Source organism: Mesoplodon bidens, assembly GCF_964165515.1.
Source record: "Mesoplodon bidens genome assembly, chromosome: 8".
In the NCBI taxonomy this organism is placed as follows: Eukaryota; Metazoa; Chordata; class Mammalia; order Artiodactyla; family Ziphiidae; genus Mesoplodon; species Mesoplodon bidens.
In genome coordinates, this window is record NC_138165.1 from 83004824 (window position 1) to 83020807 (window position 15984).

At 40.7% G+C, this 15984-nt stretch overlaps 1 protein-coding gene across 2 annotated transcripts in view; it reads left to right on the top strand.

Moving 5' to 3' along the window:
- PARD3B (par-3 family cell polarity regulator beta) overlaps window positions 1-15984 on the top strand; it is a 1049764-nt gene that overhangs the window by 902776 nt on the left and 131004 nt on the right. For both annotated transcript variants that reach the window (XM_081242115.1, XM_081242116.1), the window contains exon 21: window positions 8602-8734. In XM_081242115.1, the coding sequence (XP_081098241.1) occupies window positions 8602-8734 (133 nt within the window). The remainder of the gene's footprint in view (window positions 1-8601; window positions 8735-15984) is intronic.

Below are 15984 nucleotides of genomic sequence, written 5' to 3' on the forward strand. Positions count from 1 at the left end.
CTCACTAAACCCACCCGACACTCGTTCTTTTAGCACAGCATCAGCTGGCTGTTCCCTTGGTTGGGCACCAGCTAAAGTAGTTGGCTTGCATTTCAGTGGCCATGTTGTACAAGTAATGCATAGCTTGAAACACTGGGATCATGTTCAGTACAGTGTAAAGCCTGTATTATGAGAGGCCCTTAGAAACTGACACCAACTGAGGGAAGCCAACTCAGCTCATGTCCAGGGGCCTATGCTTACTACATGCAATAGCCAGTGGGAACACTGTCACTACTTAAATTGCCGTTTTCCCCCAAGCCCCCATTTTTGTTTAAGCTCAAATACTGAAGCATCACTTCAGTGCAGTTGTGATGCAGTGTCGCTGTACTTCAGCCATGTAAGAACAGCTGTGACTACATGAATTATAATGGTTTCTCATCTTTTTTTTTTTTTTTTTTTTTCTTTTTGTGGTATGCGGGCCTCTCACTGTTGTGGCCTCTCCCGTTGCAGAGCACAGGCTCCGGACGCGCAGGCCCAGCGGCCACGGCTCACGGGCCCAGCCGCTCCGCGGCATATGGGATCCTCCCAGACCGGGGCACGAACCCGTATCCCCTGCATCGGCAGGCGGACTCTCAACCACTGCGCCACCAGGGAGGCCCTGGTTTCTCATCTTTAACAGAAGACAAAGTGAATGCCCAGTTTCAAATTGGTCCAAATCTGTTTTTCTTTGCATGTACGTATGCTTGTTAACAAAGATGTAGAGTAGAAATGAAGGGCAATTTTGCTGCCATCCAGTGTGAACTTTTCAACTATATTTGAAAATCTTCCTGAAGAAACAAAAATTACCAAATGAAACACTTGATAAATTCCTTCGGTGACCCCACATACTTTGTATTGTTAATAAAATTGGCGAACTGTCTCAAGACAATATGTATCATATGCTTATACATAATTTGAATGTGCTCAGTATTTGTGTAAGTTACTAAAGGCTCAAAAACTGTGTTGGAGGAAATATATTAGAATACTATTCAAATAGAGGTTTTATGACTGATGGCAAAACCAGCTTCTGAAATTTGAACACAGCCAGGAGGTCACTGCACAGTATCAGAATAATGCCATTATGTGTTACAGGCTTATAATGGTGAGTTGAAGGCGTGAATAATAACTCGTGTGTTGTTGAATTGTGAATAACACTGTCAGTGTCACTTCTAAGACATTTCCACCTTCTCTAGAAAAGGAGATAGAGAAGCAGAGTGTTCTGATTAGAGAGCAGCCTCGGATTGTCTCAAGTGATAAAGAGCAAAGGTAGAGCAGAGCCTTTTATCACAAGAGGAGATGACATTGATCTGGTGAGATTCTCCATCACAGCAATCAATCACATGGGAGAAAGCTGGCCTTCATGCATCAATGAGATTACTTTCAATGGTAAATGGTGGCCGTGGTTCATGGTATGAGTGGAAATGCTTGCCATTAGGCAATCAAAAGCGTCAGGGGAAGGCGGCCTCCCCCCCCACCCAATAAGGCTTGATTCACTGGGGTCAAAGTCCAGTCCAGGGTTAAGATTTCCAGGACAAATCTTCAAGCTGTAAGAGTCAGAGGGTCAGTTGACTGAGCTAGGAATGGAAATACCAAGATAAGGATCTCAAAGGGAACAGATGCTTAAAGCAAGAAAGATGTGGAGAAAGGCAAATGGTCAGACTCAGGTTGCCATGGCAAAGTCAGGAGCCCAGGTAAGCCAAGTCACGTTGTCAGATTGTTGCGTCTGGGTCAAAATGCCACTGGCAGCATCAGGATGGTTGAGGGAAGGACCATGTTCAGGATTATAGGCTGAGCTTTGTAGGGTTCGTTCTTCTTTATGACTCTAACTTGCATATCACCCTCTCTGGACCAGTTTTTTAGCTTTCCCACAGGATCTTGACATTGGAGTAATTTTGTTGGACTCTTCGAAATTTATACAAATACATACTTTTCAAAGTAATGTATTAGCATAGAACATAGTTTTTTCCCTCAGATTCTGCCACCAGTTTTTCATGTGACATTAAATTCTCTTAAGATGTCTAAGTATTGTTTCTTCACCTACTAATAAGAAGTATAATGTCAGAGATAATTGACAAAGGTAGTTCTAGAAATAAAGGGAGATTCTAAATGTGAAAAATTTGTCTGTTATTATATTATTCACCCGTTTTCTAAACTCATACTCTTAATATAGGAATTAATAGGCAATCATAGTAATCAAAGGATTCTTAATTTAGAGTGTTTTAATCAACACAATAACTGAAATCTAATAGAAATTAAATGTCCATATGAAGAAAGGCATATTCTTGTTATTTGGGGAAACTTTTAATCAAAAATAATTGAAAAAGGGGGTCACCATCATAGTGGTGATGAATTGGGAAAGAAATTAGAAAAATTCCCAAATGTCGTTCATGGGTAGTCAGTTCTGTGTTCCAAAATTTCACTGGACTAAACCACGAAAAATCTTATTTGTCAATATACCTTTGAAAAAATAGATATTCTTTCTACAAAATTAGGAGAAGATAGAGAATTTATATAATCATAATTTTCACTGAATATTTACACTGGATAATTTTCAGAGCTTTCCAGTATGAAAATATCATTTGAAGAATTTTATAGAGTTAAGCCCCATTAAAAGCCATTGTTTATTACTAAATCTCATTTAGCATATGTGGGCACACTATATAAATGTATTTGCATTATGGAATTTAAATCTGAAGAATGAAAGTGTAAGTGCTGTTGGACTATAGTTGCTGTAGATCTTCAAAATGCTTTTGAATTAATGATCCTGAGTACACTTAGAAGAATCTCTAAACTTTCTTATTTGACAGAAATCTTTATCACCAACAGAAAATAAGTAATAGCTGTGTCCATGACTGTCTTCAGCTGAATATTCTTTTCCAGAACTTAGTTTGGAGTTTGAAGTATAATTAGTAAGAGAAGATTGCATATAGACAGTTAGATTTTATTATATTCATGTTATCAAGAGTGTGAATGCCACTGAATCCCAGGTACTTTGAGAGCTCTGTTACCACTTTGAAAAAAATATGCCCTGTTTTCTAAGGCAGAACGGTGGTACTGCTAAATTTGTAGTTTAAAGCTAGGATGATTTCTTAGGTCCTTAAATGCAGAAAGATAAGACAAACAACCCTTCCCTTCAGGGGGAAACAAACAAGAAAAGAATAGCATATTGGCATTCTTAAAGGGTGCAAGAGTTTTTTCTTCACTCCATATCTTTCAAAAGGAAGATACCTTTTTGAGAAAACTTTAAAAATTCCACCCTTGTGTAAATATAGAAAGACAAGCACCATGTTTACATAATTAAAATATTCTGTGGTAAGCATCAAAATAACATTTGTACAGTAATGTCATAAAAAAATTGAATAATCTATCAAACTCAAAACAGTCCCTATTCTACTGATTATTGTTGACATGCATACATCTAATTTCAACCGTTTTGTTCAGTGAGTTTGTAAGGATTATCTCACCCAGGTAGAAATATTCCTGTTAAGGTTCCATTCTACAAAGACTGTTCTTAACTGCGTCATCAGATCTGGACCCTAGGCTGGTATCTACTCACAGGTGGCAAACACCTCCCCTTGACAACGAAGAGCTACATAACTTGAGGCTATCTGAAAATGACACAGCTCTTTGGAATTAACTGTGTACAATTTAATCATAGTTAGGGTACATTATTTACATGCATGCCCACTTAGGCATACACGCAAAGTCATGGCACATGAATTCACAAGTCGGACAATGGTTTGCTGGCAGTGACTAGCTCCCTCTAGTTCAGCCAGTGGTGAGCTTTACCAGCAGCAGCCCTGGCTGCCTCTCAGTCCTGGTCCTAATCCAGAGTTTCTTTCTCTTTCATGTGGGATCTTTGTCATAGGTTGAGTCTCTTTTGCACCCCATTCAGTTTTATGCCAGTTTCCCACATAAGCCTATTAGAGATGCACTATTAATTACCCAGAAATCTCTGTCTGCAGTTGCTCCAGCACCATTCTTTAATGAATACAGACTTCATTGCATGTCTTTCTACTACTTTAGCTGCTTCAATTTCTATTTTTATTACAAAGGTCTGTGCAAATAGAAGAATATCAAAAGGTATGGCTATAAATGTGCTCTGCTAAATTCCCTCTGTCTTGAAATGCCTGTGCACTGCTGCTACAAAATGCCACTGCATTGTAATGCATTTCTCACAAGGCAGCAAGGTATGGTCAAAATAACACTGGCTTTGGAGTCACACATCTCCTGGTCCGCCATTCACCAATTGGGCTACTTATCTGAGCCTCAGCATATGCTCATTTGTGAAATGTTAATAACGATGTCATCCTCAAAAATTGGGGGATTAAATGAGATGAAGTATGTAAAGCATACATATTATACTTAAGGCCTCATGGGAGCTTAATAAATGTTAGTTTCTTTTCTCCAGCCTGTTGTAGTAATGGGAGGAGGCTATGGCGTGCACAAATGAACACTCATTTTAAAATGTATTTCAATTGAGGTAATTATGAACTAGGAAGAATAAGGTTAGATTCCAAAGTAGCAGATAATGCCTTACTGTGATGTGTATTGCATTTGGGGATATATTACTATAGGTGACGATGAAGAAAATGACATCATTTCTGAATTTCATTGCAACTTTAAACTATTTCCAACTTTAAAGTGTTAAAATCCTATTTAACTATACATCTGCCTTTAAAGACGTAGGCAGTATAATTGACAAGAAATCACTGCAATATAAATCTGTTTTGTTATACTGATTGAATTAATTTAAAATAAAATTTCAGCACATTGAAAGTGCAGGAGTGGCGTTGATCACCTACATATGGATACAGCTATAATAGGAACTTTTTTGGTAAGAATGGCTAACCTTTACCTTATCCAGTGAACAAATAATACAGTAAGCCTAATTTTCTAACTAGCAACTTGGAGATGGGATTATTGATACTTTACCAGATTTTATATGATTGCAAGGGTATGTGAGTTACATCATTAGCTGATGTTACTTCTGAAGCTATCAGGCAAAATTCTTAGAAGCTCTACTACTAAGTTGCATAAAGACAGGAGAATGGAACCATTAACATGTAAATAGAGGGAGGAAAAACAGGAGTCCTCAGAAAGTAACTCCTCAAGGCTGGCCTTAATTCCATTCTGGTCCAGTATGTTGTTAGAGGACCTAGTCTTTAAGATATAAATGAGATGAAGGAGGAGATGCAGGTTGAAACGTAGTAAGCAGTGGTGGAAAGAGCCTTCTTTGAAGTTAGACCTTGTACATCTATTAGCCATGACCCTCAGCTTCCTCATGTCTATGGAGCAAAACAATAAAAGCTACCTTTAAGTATTCTTCTGTGATTCTGAAGTATTTACAACACCCATTACACAGCAATTATGTAACTCAACTCAAGTTCCAGCTCCTACAGATTGGTAGTAGCTCTCTGAAGTTCTGGGTTAAGAAGGATCCTAAGGGCATGTCTAGGATTATGGGGAAGGAAGGCCGTAAGTGATTAGTGATGTCTGCTCTGAGCAGAAAGTGGAGTAACTAAAAGTCTATATCAGTATATTGGCTGTATAAATGTTCCATAAATTATGACTATTATGATTATTGCTGCTCTTATGACAAAGGCATTTTTATGTTCCTCTTCAAACTTCTACTTCTTCAACACAAAATGGAATCAGTTAACTGCTTTGGTTGCAATAGCTGTGTTGTTTTTTGTTTTATTTATTTTTTCTTGATTTGATGGTAAACCTGTGTGTGTTATCTGCACAGAAGAGCTGAGAGATGAAATCAGAATTTTCTATTCCTAATTGTATTATATAAACCAACTACCTGGGAAAAAATCTGATACAGTTACTAGAAATAGAGTGAGGGTTAGAGAGAGAGAAAAAAAAAAAGAGAGAGAATGTTGCGATGTAGTCCTGGCTTATCATGAAAGGTTTGCACGGTGCCCCATAACTTCTTTAAAATATTCACACAAGGGAGAATGTTTTGCACTTAGATGGTCCATGAATTTCTAGACTTTTTTCCTGTTTTTCTCTGAGGTCAGATTTCTTCTCTGAGTAAATAGTCATGTTCCTGTCAGCCATAGGGGATTTTCTGAATCGTAAACAGCTGATTTTGTATTCTTTCCCCATTCCTTCTATCTGAGAACTGAAATCTGATCAAACCCGTATTTTTAAATTTATTTATTTATCAGCATATGGAAGAATAGTTTGCGGTCTGAGTATGATTATTTTTTCCCACAAATGTAGGAAAATTGTGGGGATTTTTAAAACAGTCCCTTATCAATTTCTTTCTTTTTCCTTTATTACTGATGACTTCATTCTGCTTGAATTCAGTGCTTCGGTTTTTTGGGGTAAACTAATAGATTATGTATGCTGTGTTTGCACCACGTTGATTGAACTCATCTGGTGAGTTTAAGCACAGCTCATGCATGCATGTAATGGGCAGAAGCCTGCACAGTGGATGCAGGCCCATAGTTAGCTCAGAGTACTCAAGAGTGAGGGAACCTGTTCAGAATTGGGCTGTGCTGTCTTTCCTGCCTTCCGTTGTTCAGAAAAGCATATCAGATGTTCCACTTTCTTCTTACTGCTATCTTTTCCAAGTTCTCGAGGAAAACTTTTGTTCAAAAAAATAAGTATAGTCAGGAAACAGAGTTAGAACTATTTTGCAAGTTTTAAAAATACATATTGAAGAAAAATCAAGGTATGTGATCCCTAAGAACTTGTCTTTTCTTAAACAAAGGCATAAGCTACTTGGTGTCCGTAGAGCAGGTAGGAAGCCAAGAACTCTGTGCTAACTTTGTACAGAGGATGTTGAGACACGTGGTCCTGCTTTCAATTAACTTACAATCCAGTTTGGGAAGAATGTTTTCCTTCCAAAAAATGTTTACTCACCCTTTTCTTTTATAGTTTAAGTATAATTTTTAAATGTTTTAACAAAATAATAGATGACCTCTTACTGCTTTCAGATATCTCATTCTATCAGATATCTCATTTAAACTTAAAGCTCAACTGTAATACTTGGGGATGTTTTTGGCACGTAGAGGGCTTCACCACGGGACCCCTACCTACTTTTCTCAGTCTCACCTGTCTCTCTTCCCTGTTTCCTCCCATATTCCCTGTATATACTTGAGCAGTGATTCTCACATACCCATGAAATATGAGTATCATTATGATTAATTGTTACAAATTGAGCTAAAGTACCAACATTTGCAAGTGATATATTTCATCATTTATTAGAGTAAATTCAGAATATCCCTAAAGTACCAGCACTCCCTTTTTATTATAATTTGCTTCCTAAATGAGAGAAGGAAGGGAACATACTTCACCCAATATGGGTACAAGGCAGGACAGAAGAAGCCGAGGACCACTGCTTGCCCAACTGACTTCCTTGCATTCCCCCAAAGCAAGGTGCTTTCTCATTTCTGTCCTTTGCGTTGCCCTTCCCTCCACCTGGAATTTCCTCACCTCACTTGTCCAGCTATTGAGCACCTATGCATCCTTCAAGACTCAGCTAAAGTGTCACCTCCTCTGTAGAGCCTTCTGTGGTCTCCTTCCATGGCCCTGCTCTCACCCTGTTAAAGCTTAAGCAGTGTGAGTCCCCACAGCCCCTGCGCACACCTACAGCACCGGTCACCGTGGATTGTGGTCCTCTGTATCCCTTTCAGCCCCCCACCTCCCAGACTGTGTGCTTTTTGTGAACGAGTTCTGTTTGTTTGTTTGTTTTAAGATCCCCAGGTCTTAACATAAGGTCTGACACAATAGGGCACTCAGTTATGCCTCAGATGAACCAAAGAAGTTGATCAGCTGTAGAGCCCTGCCTAGCATCCTCCCCTTGCTTCCTAGCCCTGATTGTATCACGTGATGTTGGTTCTGTTGAAACGATGGTGACAGATCCAAGTTAAAAGGGAGCCACTGGCTGACCAGTGTGGGGTTGAATGGATAAGTCACTGGAGAAGCTGTAATTCCTGAGAGGAAGAAGTAGCTAAGTAGAGAGAGGAAAAGCTTGGACAAGTAACCAAGATGGTATGTTCTATGACCAGCTCTTTATTTTTCTTTTTACTTCTTCACATGACTTCCACCTTCTTCTCTTTCTCTATGTCCTGCCTACACCCACATAATGACATGTACTCCAGCCCCACTCCAAAAATTCACAAATGTCATTGAAATGAACAGTGGCACCTGCCAACTCTGCATCACCTCCAACCTTCAGGTCAAACAACTGGTCTCAAGTTGTCAACACTTATTTGAGAAAATGAGATACTACATTAAAATTTAACCACACACTGTACATATGATTATAAGAAAAAGGTGATGGCTCTTTTAATTGCTTTAAAGATCAGGACCTTATCTTAAGTTCTCACTCAAAAGGCATTTATTAATCCCAAGTTAGATGTTTTGACCCTTGGAGCTAAACATATGCACATAAAGACTGTTTTTTATTTATTTTTATTACCAGGGATTTCACAGTTCTCCTAGCATGTCTGTATGATATTACTGAATCTTCCAAATTTGGATGTCAGCTGCTTTAATAAAAAAAAAATCAGAAAGCGAGTTTCCAGGATGATGTACATTGTGTGACTGTCTGATTATGTCCTGCAGTGGCCGTTCCATGAGTGGAAGCACTGACCGCATCCAGAAGTTGCGGAAGGAGTATTATCAGGCCCGGAGGGAAGCTTTCGCTTTATATGAGGACAGTGAAGGAAGAGCAAGACCTGACTATGACCTTCACTGGGTAAGTCCATGCCTGATTGCAATCATTGAATTCATCTTTACTGATGTAGTTAAGAGCAGAAGAACATGGCCAAGAATGTGCTGTACATATCAAGCTATATTTAGGTTACTTCAGTTTCATAGATGTGAACATTACCTAAACCACAGCCATTTTCTCCCACAGAAGTTGTTTCTATAAATCAAACCACCCTAATGCACAGTAGTTCATTTTAATTGCTCTCATATTTACTCCCTGTTGGACTTGTATGCCAGCTTGTTGGGATGGAGCAGATGTTAGCTATTTTAAAGAACACAAGGAATCTTGGCCATCATCTACTAAGCCTTAATCCTTGCCCTCCATCTCTTGAGTCTCAGACATCTGGTCAAGCATTAACAGACCATGCAACATAAGCCATCTCTCCTTTGGAAAATGATATTAGAAATAAATTTCAGAAGGGTCCGAAAGATATCAATTCAAAGATATCAACTGTTTGTATATTGTATCTGAACAATTTACATTTTGCTGATCTTACCAGTACACTAAGATCATTTTATTTTGAGATAAGGGCAGTTTTTTATTAGAGGGTTCTCTTTGCCAAATCCTTCAACATTTGGGAAGAGAAAAGAATATTGTGACCTCTAAAGAAATATTTTCTGGTTGTTTTCAAAATAGCATGATTCATTCTCTTGCCTTTTTCAAGAAGGCAAGGCTCTCACTCATCCTCTTTGATGATTACTGCCTTCTCCTACAGTTTTTAGTGCTGTTTTGAGAACCCCATAAGGAACTGTCTTATCCCTGGTGGCCACACCAGCTCTTTCGAAGGACAGATGTATTAAAGGAAAGTTTCCTTTCTTGATTTTCACGCTCATATTTGTGTTCACGAGGTCAGAGTAGGGAGAGTAGAGTCCAGCCACTGAGCTGATTCCCTCTAGTCTTCACTTGGATACTGTGGTTTCTCATGCATGAAGCCTAGTACTTTTACACAGGGGGTTCCAAACTCAGTTTCAGCATCCACCACTGTTGTGCAGAGCGACTGAAATTTCTTAGCCCCATAGATTCTTCCTTATATGGCAGAGTTTAAAAACACTAATCAGAAGTACACAGTAAGGATTAGCGATCTCCAACCAAATGGCTTCAGCCTCTTCCACAGATAAGCATCCTGTGACTACAGATCCGAACAAACAGCTATTTACTGATTTTATTACAGATGTTAGGATTAAGCAGAATGGCATTTACAGTGATGGGGCAACTGGCCACTTAGACTCTCAGTAACAGAAGGGAAAGATGTTCACAGAATAACAATCTACAACAATTCATTTCAAGCTTAATCAGATTGACTTATTGACTTTGATGAAAGACTCTATACATGAGGCCCTGTTCCCTCAATCAAATGGACAATAAAATAAAGGGAAGTTGTTTCCACCATGTCCAGTGCATTGAAGTCTTCCTCCTCAAAACCAGTGTGAATTCCTATGAGCAAAATAAGATAAGTAATTTTAGATAAAGTAGTCCTTGTTGTTTGGACCTTACTTTATATGACCTCCTTACATCAAGCTGAAAGGATGAAAATGCTTACACTCATGAGACTTAAAGTTTCCTCTTACCTTCATCAAACCTGAGCTAGATAACTACACACTCGGGTCATCCCTATCTTGATGATTCTGTTTCTGTGCTGAGCAAACGTGTAACCAGACAAACAATCTAGTGAGTAAAAGAGTCTCTCTATTTTCATTTGTGTTTCCCATGCCCGGGTATGTTGAGCTTTGCCAAAAGTGACTGATTTTACATTTCCCAGACAGCTGGGGACTCCAGCTTCCCAAAGGGATGCTTGGGAAATACACTGTCATAAAAGATGACTGTTCATTGTGATTGGCTGTGATACTCCAAACCAGGGATTAGAATCTCAGCATCCTTTCCCATCCTCTCCACAAGCCAAGGAAAAACACTAGTATCTTTTGTCCAATGTAGACCTGAGAAATCACCCCGTTGTCTTGCTACTTTTGGAGAGATCTAGGAAAGCAAGTTTAGAAAGTTACCATTTCATTCCTGCCAGTCAGCCAGACACAACAAGGCAGCTTTTATGAGACTGTGGTTCCTAGATTGGCTGGTCTTCAGGATCACCGAGGGTGCCTGTTAAAAACTGATAGACAGTCCATAAAGGGGAGGGATGGGACCCAAGAGAGGGCTCCCAGGTGCTTCTCCAGGTGGTCATCAAGCTTTCTGACTCACAAATCTAAAAGTAGGGCATTGATTCCAATTGCTTCAGTAAACACTGAAGTAGTTCTACTTATCTAACAAGATCAGTACATGGACCAGCATCATCAAAAAATACTTTCATGGACTCAGAATCCCCCAAGCTTCCAGTACCTCAGACTGAGAGGCCTGACAAATATCCCCTCGAGTCACACTATACTGGGGAACTTCTGATCTATCGAGAAGGAAATTAGGGGAATAAGTTACCTAAGAACTACTTTTTTAAAAGGCCAAAAAGAAAGAAAGAATGCTCACAAAAGTCTTCAAAGCCAAAATTATTAAAACAATCATGGAGGGCTTCCCTGGTGGCACAGTGGTTGAGAGTCCGCCTGCCGATGCAGGGGACACGGGTTCGTGCCCCGGTCTGGGAAGATCCCACATGCCGTGGAGCGGCTGGGCCTGTGAGCCATGGCCGCTGAGCCTGCGCGTCCAGAGCCCATGCCCCGCAACGGGAGAGGCCACAACAGTGAGAGGCCCGCGTACGGCAAAAAAAAAAAAAAAATCACAGAAAGAGTATTAGGATCTATGAATCACTGAAAAGATTATTAGGTTCTGTTCATAGTTTTCTGGTGGTTTTATTGTTTTTTTATTTTATTTTTCACATCTCTGAAGTTAGGGAGCAGTTTACAGTCACTTTTAGCCAGGTGTCATGATACAGTTGTCATTTTCTGCACAAGAAATGTATAATGAAATTGCAGGCTGTATATTAGAAACTTGGAAGACAATCCTAGAGAAATTTTGGAGTATGCTTTTAGGAAAGGCTGCTCCTTATTAATATTTTTTGGAATGTATTTTTATCACTCTTTTTTTTCTTTGACCCCCGTCAGACTTTCTGCATCTTCCCAGGCCATCTTGTGGGTAGTTTTCTACCTATGTTGCACCTGCCCAGTGGCCCAGAGCCAAAGATTTCTCTTACTGATCCCTTGGGTTCTCCATTGCTCTCATACCTCTCTCTCTTTTCCTTCTCTTTTTTCTGTGTCTCCTATTCAATTTTGACCAATATTTGCTCAGTCTAAGCATACGCCCAGTACTGGTAACAATAATATATCATCTCTATGTTGGAGGAACTCACAGTCTAGCCAGGAATACAGACATCTAAACCAAACCCCCAAAAAAAAGGACATTAATAAGTGTGAGAAATGCTGTAGTGTAGAGTAGTATTATCTTCTAAATGAGTGCAGAGAATGCAGTTAGTTCTGTTGGAAGCAGGGTGTGCATGAGGGGTGCTGGGAAAGCGATAGAGAACATTTGGGAGTTGCCTCAGTCACATATTTTGTTCTTTTTCTCTCAAATATGGTGGATTTTCTTTTCCCAAAGGAGCTCCTGATTTATTCACTTCATTTGTGTTGAAATAAATGAATACACACAGATTGCAAGGTTTGTAAATATAGACATGAGACCTTAAAAATCTTTTCAGCAAGTCTGTTTGGTAGCTGTTTTCCCATCTAGGCTCTGAAAAGCTGTAAAGAACAAGTGGAGGGAATTTCAATGGCTCCAAGAGATGCCTGGTGAGTTTTTATAGGCCCAATTAAGTGAGCAAGATAGGCTAGCTGTGAAGTGTTCATATTTGCCAAAAGAAAACATAATACCTGTTATCTGCTGGCATTTTATGTTCTGTAAAATTTGTTAAGACTGCCACAGTCCTCTGGCAGCAGGCTGTGGTTTGTCCTTGTTGGGCTTTATTATTATTATTATTATTATTATTATTAGCAGATACAGATTATCTGCTTATTTAATAGCAACATGAATATCCTATAAGTAATAATTTCGGAAATGGGATGGCTCTAGAGCTTTCTACAAATATTAGTACCTTTATTACTGTTTCTCTTCAAGAGCTGCATGGCATATATTATACCTCCTTCCTCTTTTAAATTCTTTGGCTAAATTAGAAGAATGTTTATCTGTAAAAGGGGTTCGTAGACACATGGGTGGGAAGAAGGTAAGCTGGTTTCCACTGTCATAAAAGACATAACACTATGTCTTTATGGCAAAAGGGATTGGTTCAGGTAGGTCATGGTTGGAACAAAGAGATGGTTGGGTGAATAAATAAAAACATTCTGAAAGAGTTGTTTCTTCTATTATGAAGATGATTTAGAAACCAAATGGATGGAATATACCTGGCAGCTGTCTGGACAATAACAGACACAGCTGGTGAATTCTGTAGTCAGAAGAAAGGGAGATCAAGATGCTGAGCTCGTGCTAGCCATCTTAGGAAAGGATTTGAGATGGAATGTGTAATAGCCACACAAGTACAAAACCATCAGAAGGTTATTTTCTACACATGATGGATAAGAGAAATGAGCTCCTGCTGTACCGTGGTCCAATGCAAGAACTAAGACTTGTTCATATTTTCCTTCTCCTGCTCCTTGAAGGCATTTGTTAAAAACTAGGGACGGGGGCGGGGGGAACTTTCAAGATAGTGGAGGAGTAAGACGTGGAGATCACTTTCCTCCCCACAAATACATCAGAAATACATCTACATGTGGAACAACTCCTACAGAACACCTACTGAATGCTGCTGGCAGAAGACCTCAGACCTCCCAAAAGGCAAGAAAGTCCCCACGTACCTGGGTAGAGCAAAAGAACAAAGAAAAAAACAGAGACAAAAAATAGGGACGGGACCTGCACCAGTGGGAGGGAGCTGTGAAGGAGGAAATGTTTCCACACACTAGGAAGCCCCTTCACTGGTGGAGATGGGGGGTGGGCGGGGGGAAAGCTTCGGAGCCGCGGAGGAGAGCACAGCAACAGGGGTGCGGAGGGCAAAGCGGAGAGATTCCCGCACGGAGGATCGGTGCCGACTGGCACTCACCAGCCCGAGAGGCTTGTCTGCTCACCTGCCAGAGCGGGCGGGGCTGGGAGCTGAGGCTCAGGCTTCGGTCGGAGCGCAGGGAGAGGACTGAGGTTGGCGGCGTGAACACAGCCTGAAGGGGTTAGTGCTCCGGTTAGCTAGCCGGGAGGGAGTCCGGGAAAAAGTCTGGATCTGCCTAAGAGGCAGGAGACCATTGTTTCCTGGTGCACGAGGAGAGGGGATTCATAGTACCACATAAATGAGCTCCAGAGACGGGCGCGAACCACGGCTGTCAGCGCGGACCCCAGAGACGGGCATGAGATGCTAAGGTCGCTGCTACCGCCACCAATAAGCCTGTGTGCGAGCACAGCTCACTCTCCACACCTCCCGTCCTGGGAGCCTGTGCAGCCCGCCACTGCCAGGGTCCCGTGATCCAGGGACAACTTCCCCGGGAGAACGCACGGCGCGCCTCGGGATGGTGCAACGTCACGCCGGCCTCTGCCGCCGCAGGCTCGCCCCGCATTTGTACCCCTCCCTCCCCCCGGGCCTGAGTAAGCCAGAGCCCCCGAATCAGCGGCTCCTTTAACCCCGTCCTTTCTGAGCGAAGAACACACGCCCTCAGGCGACCTACCTGCAGAGGCGGGGCCAAATCCAAAGCTGAACCCCAGGAGCTGTGCGAACAAAGAAGAGAAAGGGAAATCTCTCCCAGCAGCCTCAGGAGCAGCGGATTAAAGCTCCACAATCAACTTGATGTACCCTGCATCTGTGGAATACCTGAATAGACAACAAATCATCTCAAATTGACGAGGTGAACTTTGAGAGCAACGATACATATATTTTTCCAACTTTTTCTCTTTTTGAGAGTGTGTATGTGTATGCTTCTGTGTGTGATTTTGTCTATATAGGTTTGCTTTTACCATTTGTCCTAGGGATCTGTCCATTTTTTAAAAATAGTTTTTAATACTTCTTACCATTGATGGATTTCTTTATTGGTTTGGTTGCTCTCTTCTTAATTTTTTTTATTACTTTAAAATTTTTTTATTTAACTAATTTTTTTAATTTTTAATTTTAATAACTTTTATTTTAGTTTAGTTTTCCTTTCTTTCTTTTTTTTTTTTTTCTCTCCCTTTTCTTCTGACCTGTGTGGCTGACAGGGTCTTGGTGCTCCAGCCAGGAGTCAGAGCTGAGCCTCTGAGGTGGGAGAGCCTAGTTCAGGACATTGGTCCACCAGAGACCTCCCGCCCCAAGTAATATCAGCCGTCAGGAGCTCTCCCAGAGATCTCTGTCTCAACGCTAAGACCCAGCTCCACTCAATGAACAGCAGCTCCAGTGCTGGACACCCCATGGCCAACAACTAGCAAGACAGGAACACAACCCCACCCATTAGTAGAGAGACTGCCTAAAATCATAATAAGGTCACAGACACCCCAAAACACACCACTGGACACGGTCCTGCCCACCAGAAAGACAAGATCCAGCCTCATCCACCACAACACAGGCAACAGTCTCCTCCACCAGGAAGCGTACACAACCCACTGAACTAACCTTACCCACTGGGGGCAGACCCCAAAAACAACAGGAATTATGAACCTGCAGCCAGCAAAAAGGAGACCCCAAACACAGTAAGTTAAGCAAAACGAGAAACAGAGAAATACTCAGCAGATGAAGGAGCAAGGTAAAATCCCACCAGACCAAACAAATGAAGAGGAAATAGACAGTCTACCTGACAAAGAATTCAGAGTAATGATAGTAAAGATGATCCCAAATCTGGGAAATAGAATGGAAAAAAATGTAAGAAACGTTTCACAAGGACCTAGAATAACAAAAGAACAAACAAACAATGATGAACAACACAATAAATGAAATTAAAAATTCTCTAGAAGGAATCAATAGCAGAATAACTGAGGCAGGAGAACAGGTAAGTGACCTGGAAGATAAAATAGTGGAAATAACTACCACAGAGCAGAATAAAGAAAAAAGAATGAAAAGAATTGAGGACACTCTCAGAGACCTCTGGGACAAGGTTAAACACACCAACATTCAAATTATCAGGGTCCCAGAAGAAGATAAACAGAAAGTGACTGAGAAAATATTTGAAGAGATTATACCTGAAAACTTCCCTAATATGGGAAAGGAAAGAGTCAATCAAGTCCAGGAAGCACAGAGAGTCCCATACAGGATAAATCCAAGGAGAAACATGCCAAGACATATATTAATCAAACTATCAAAA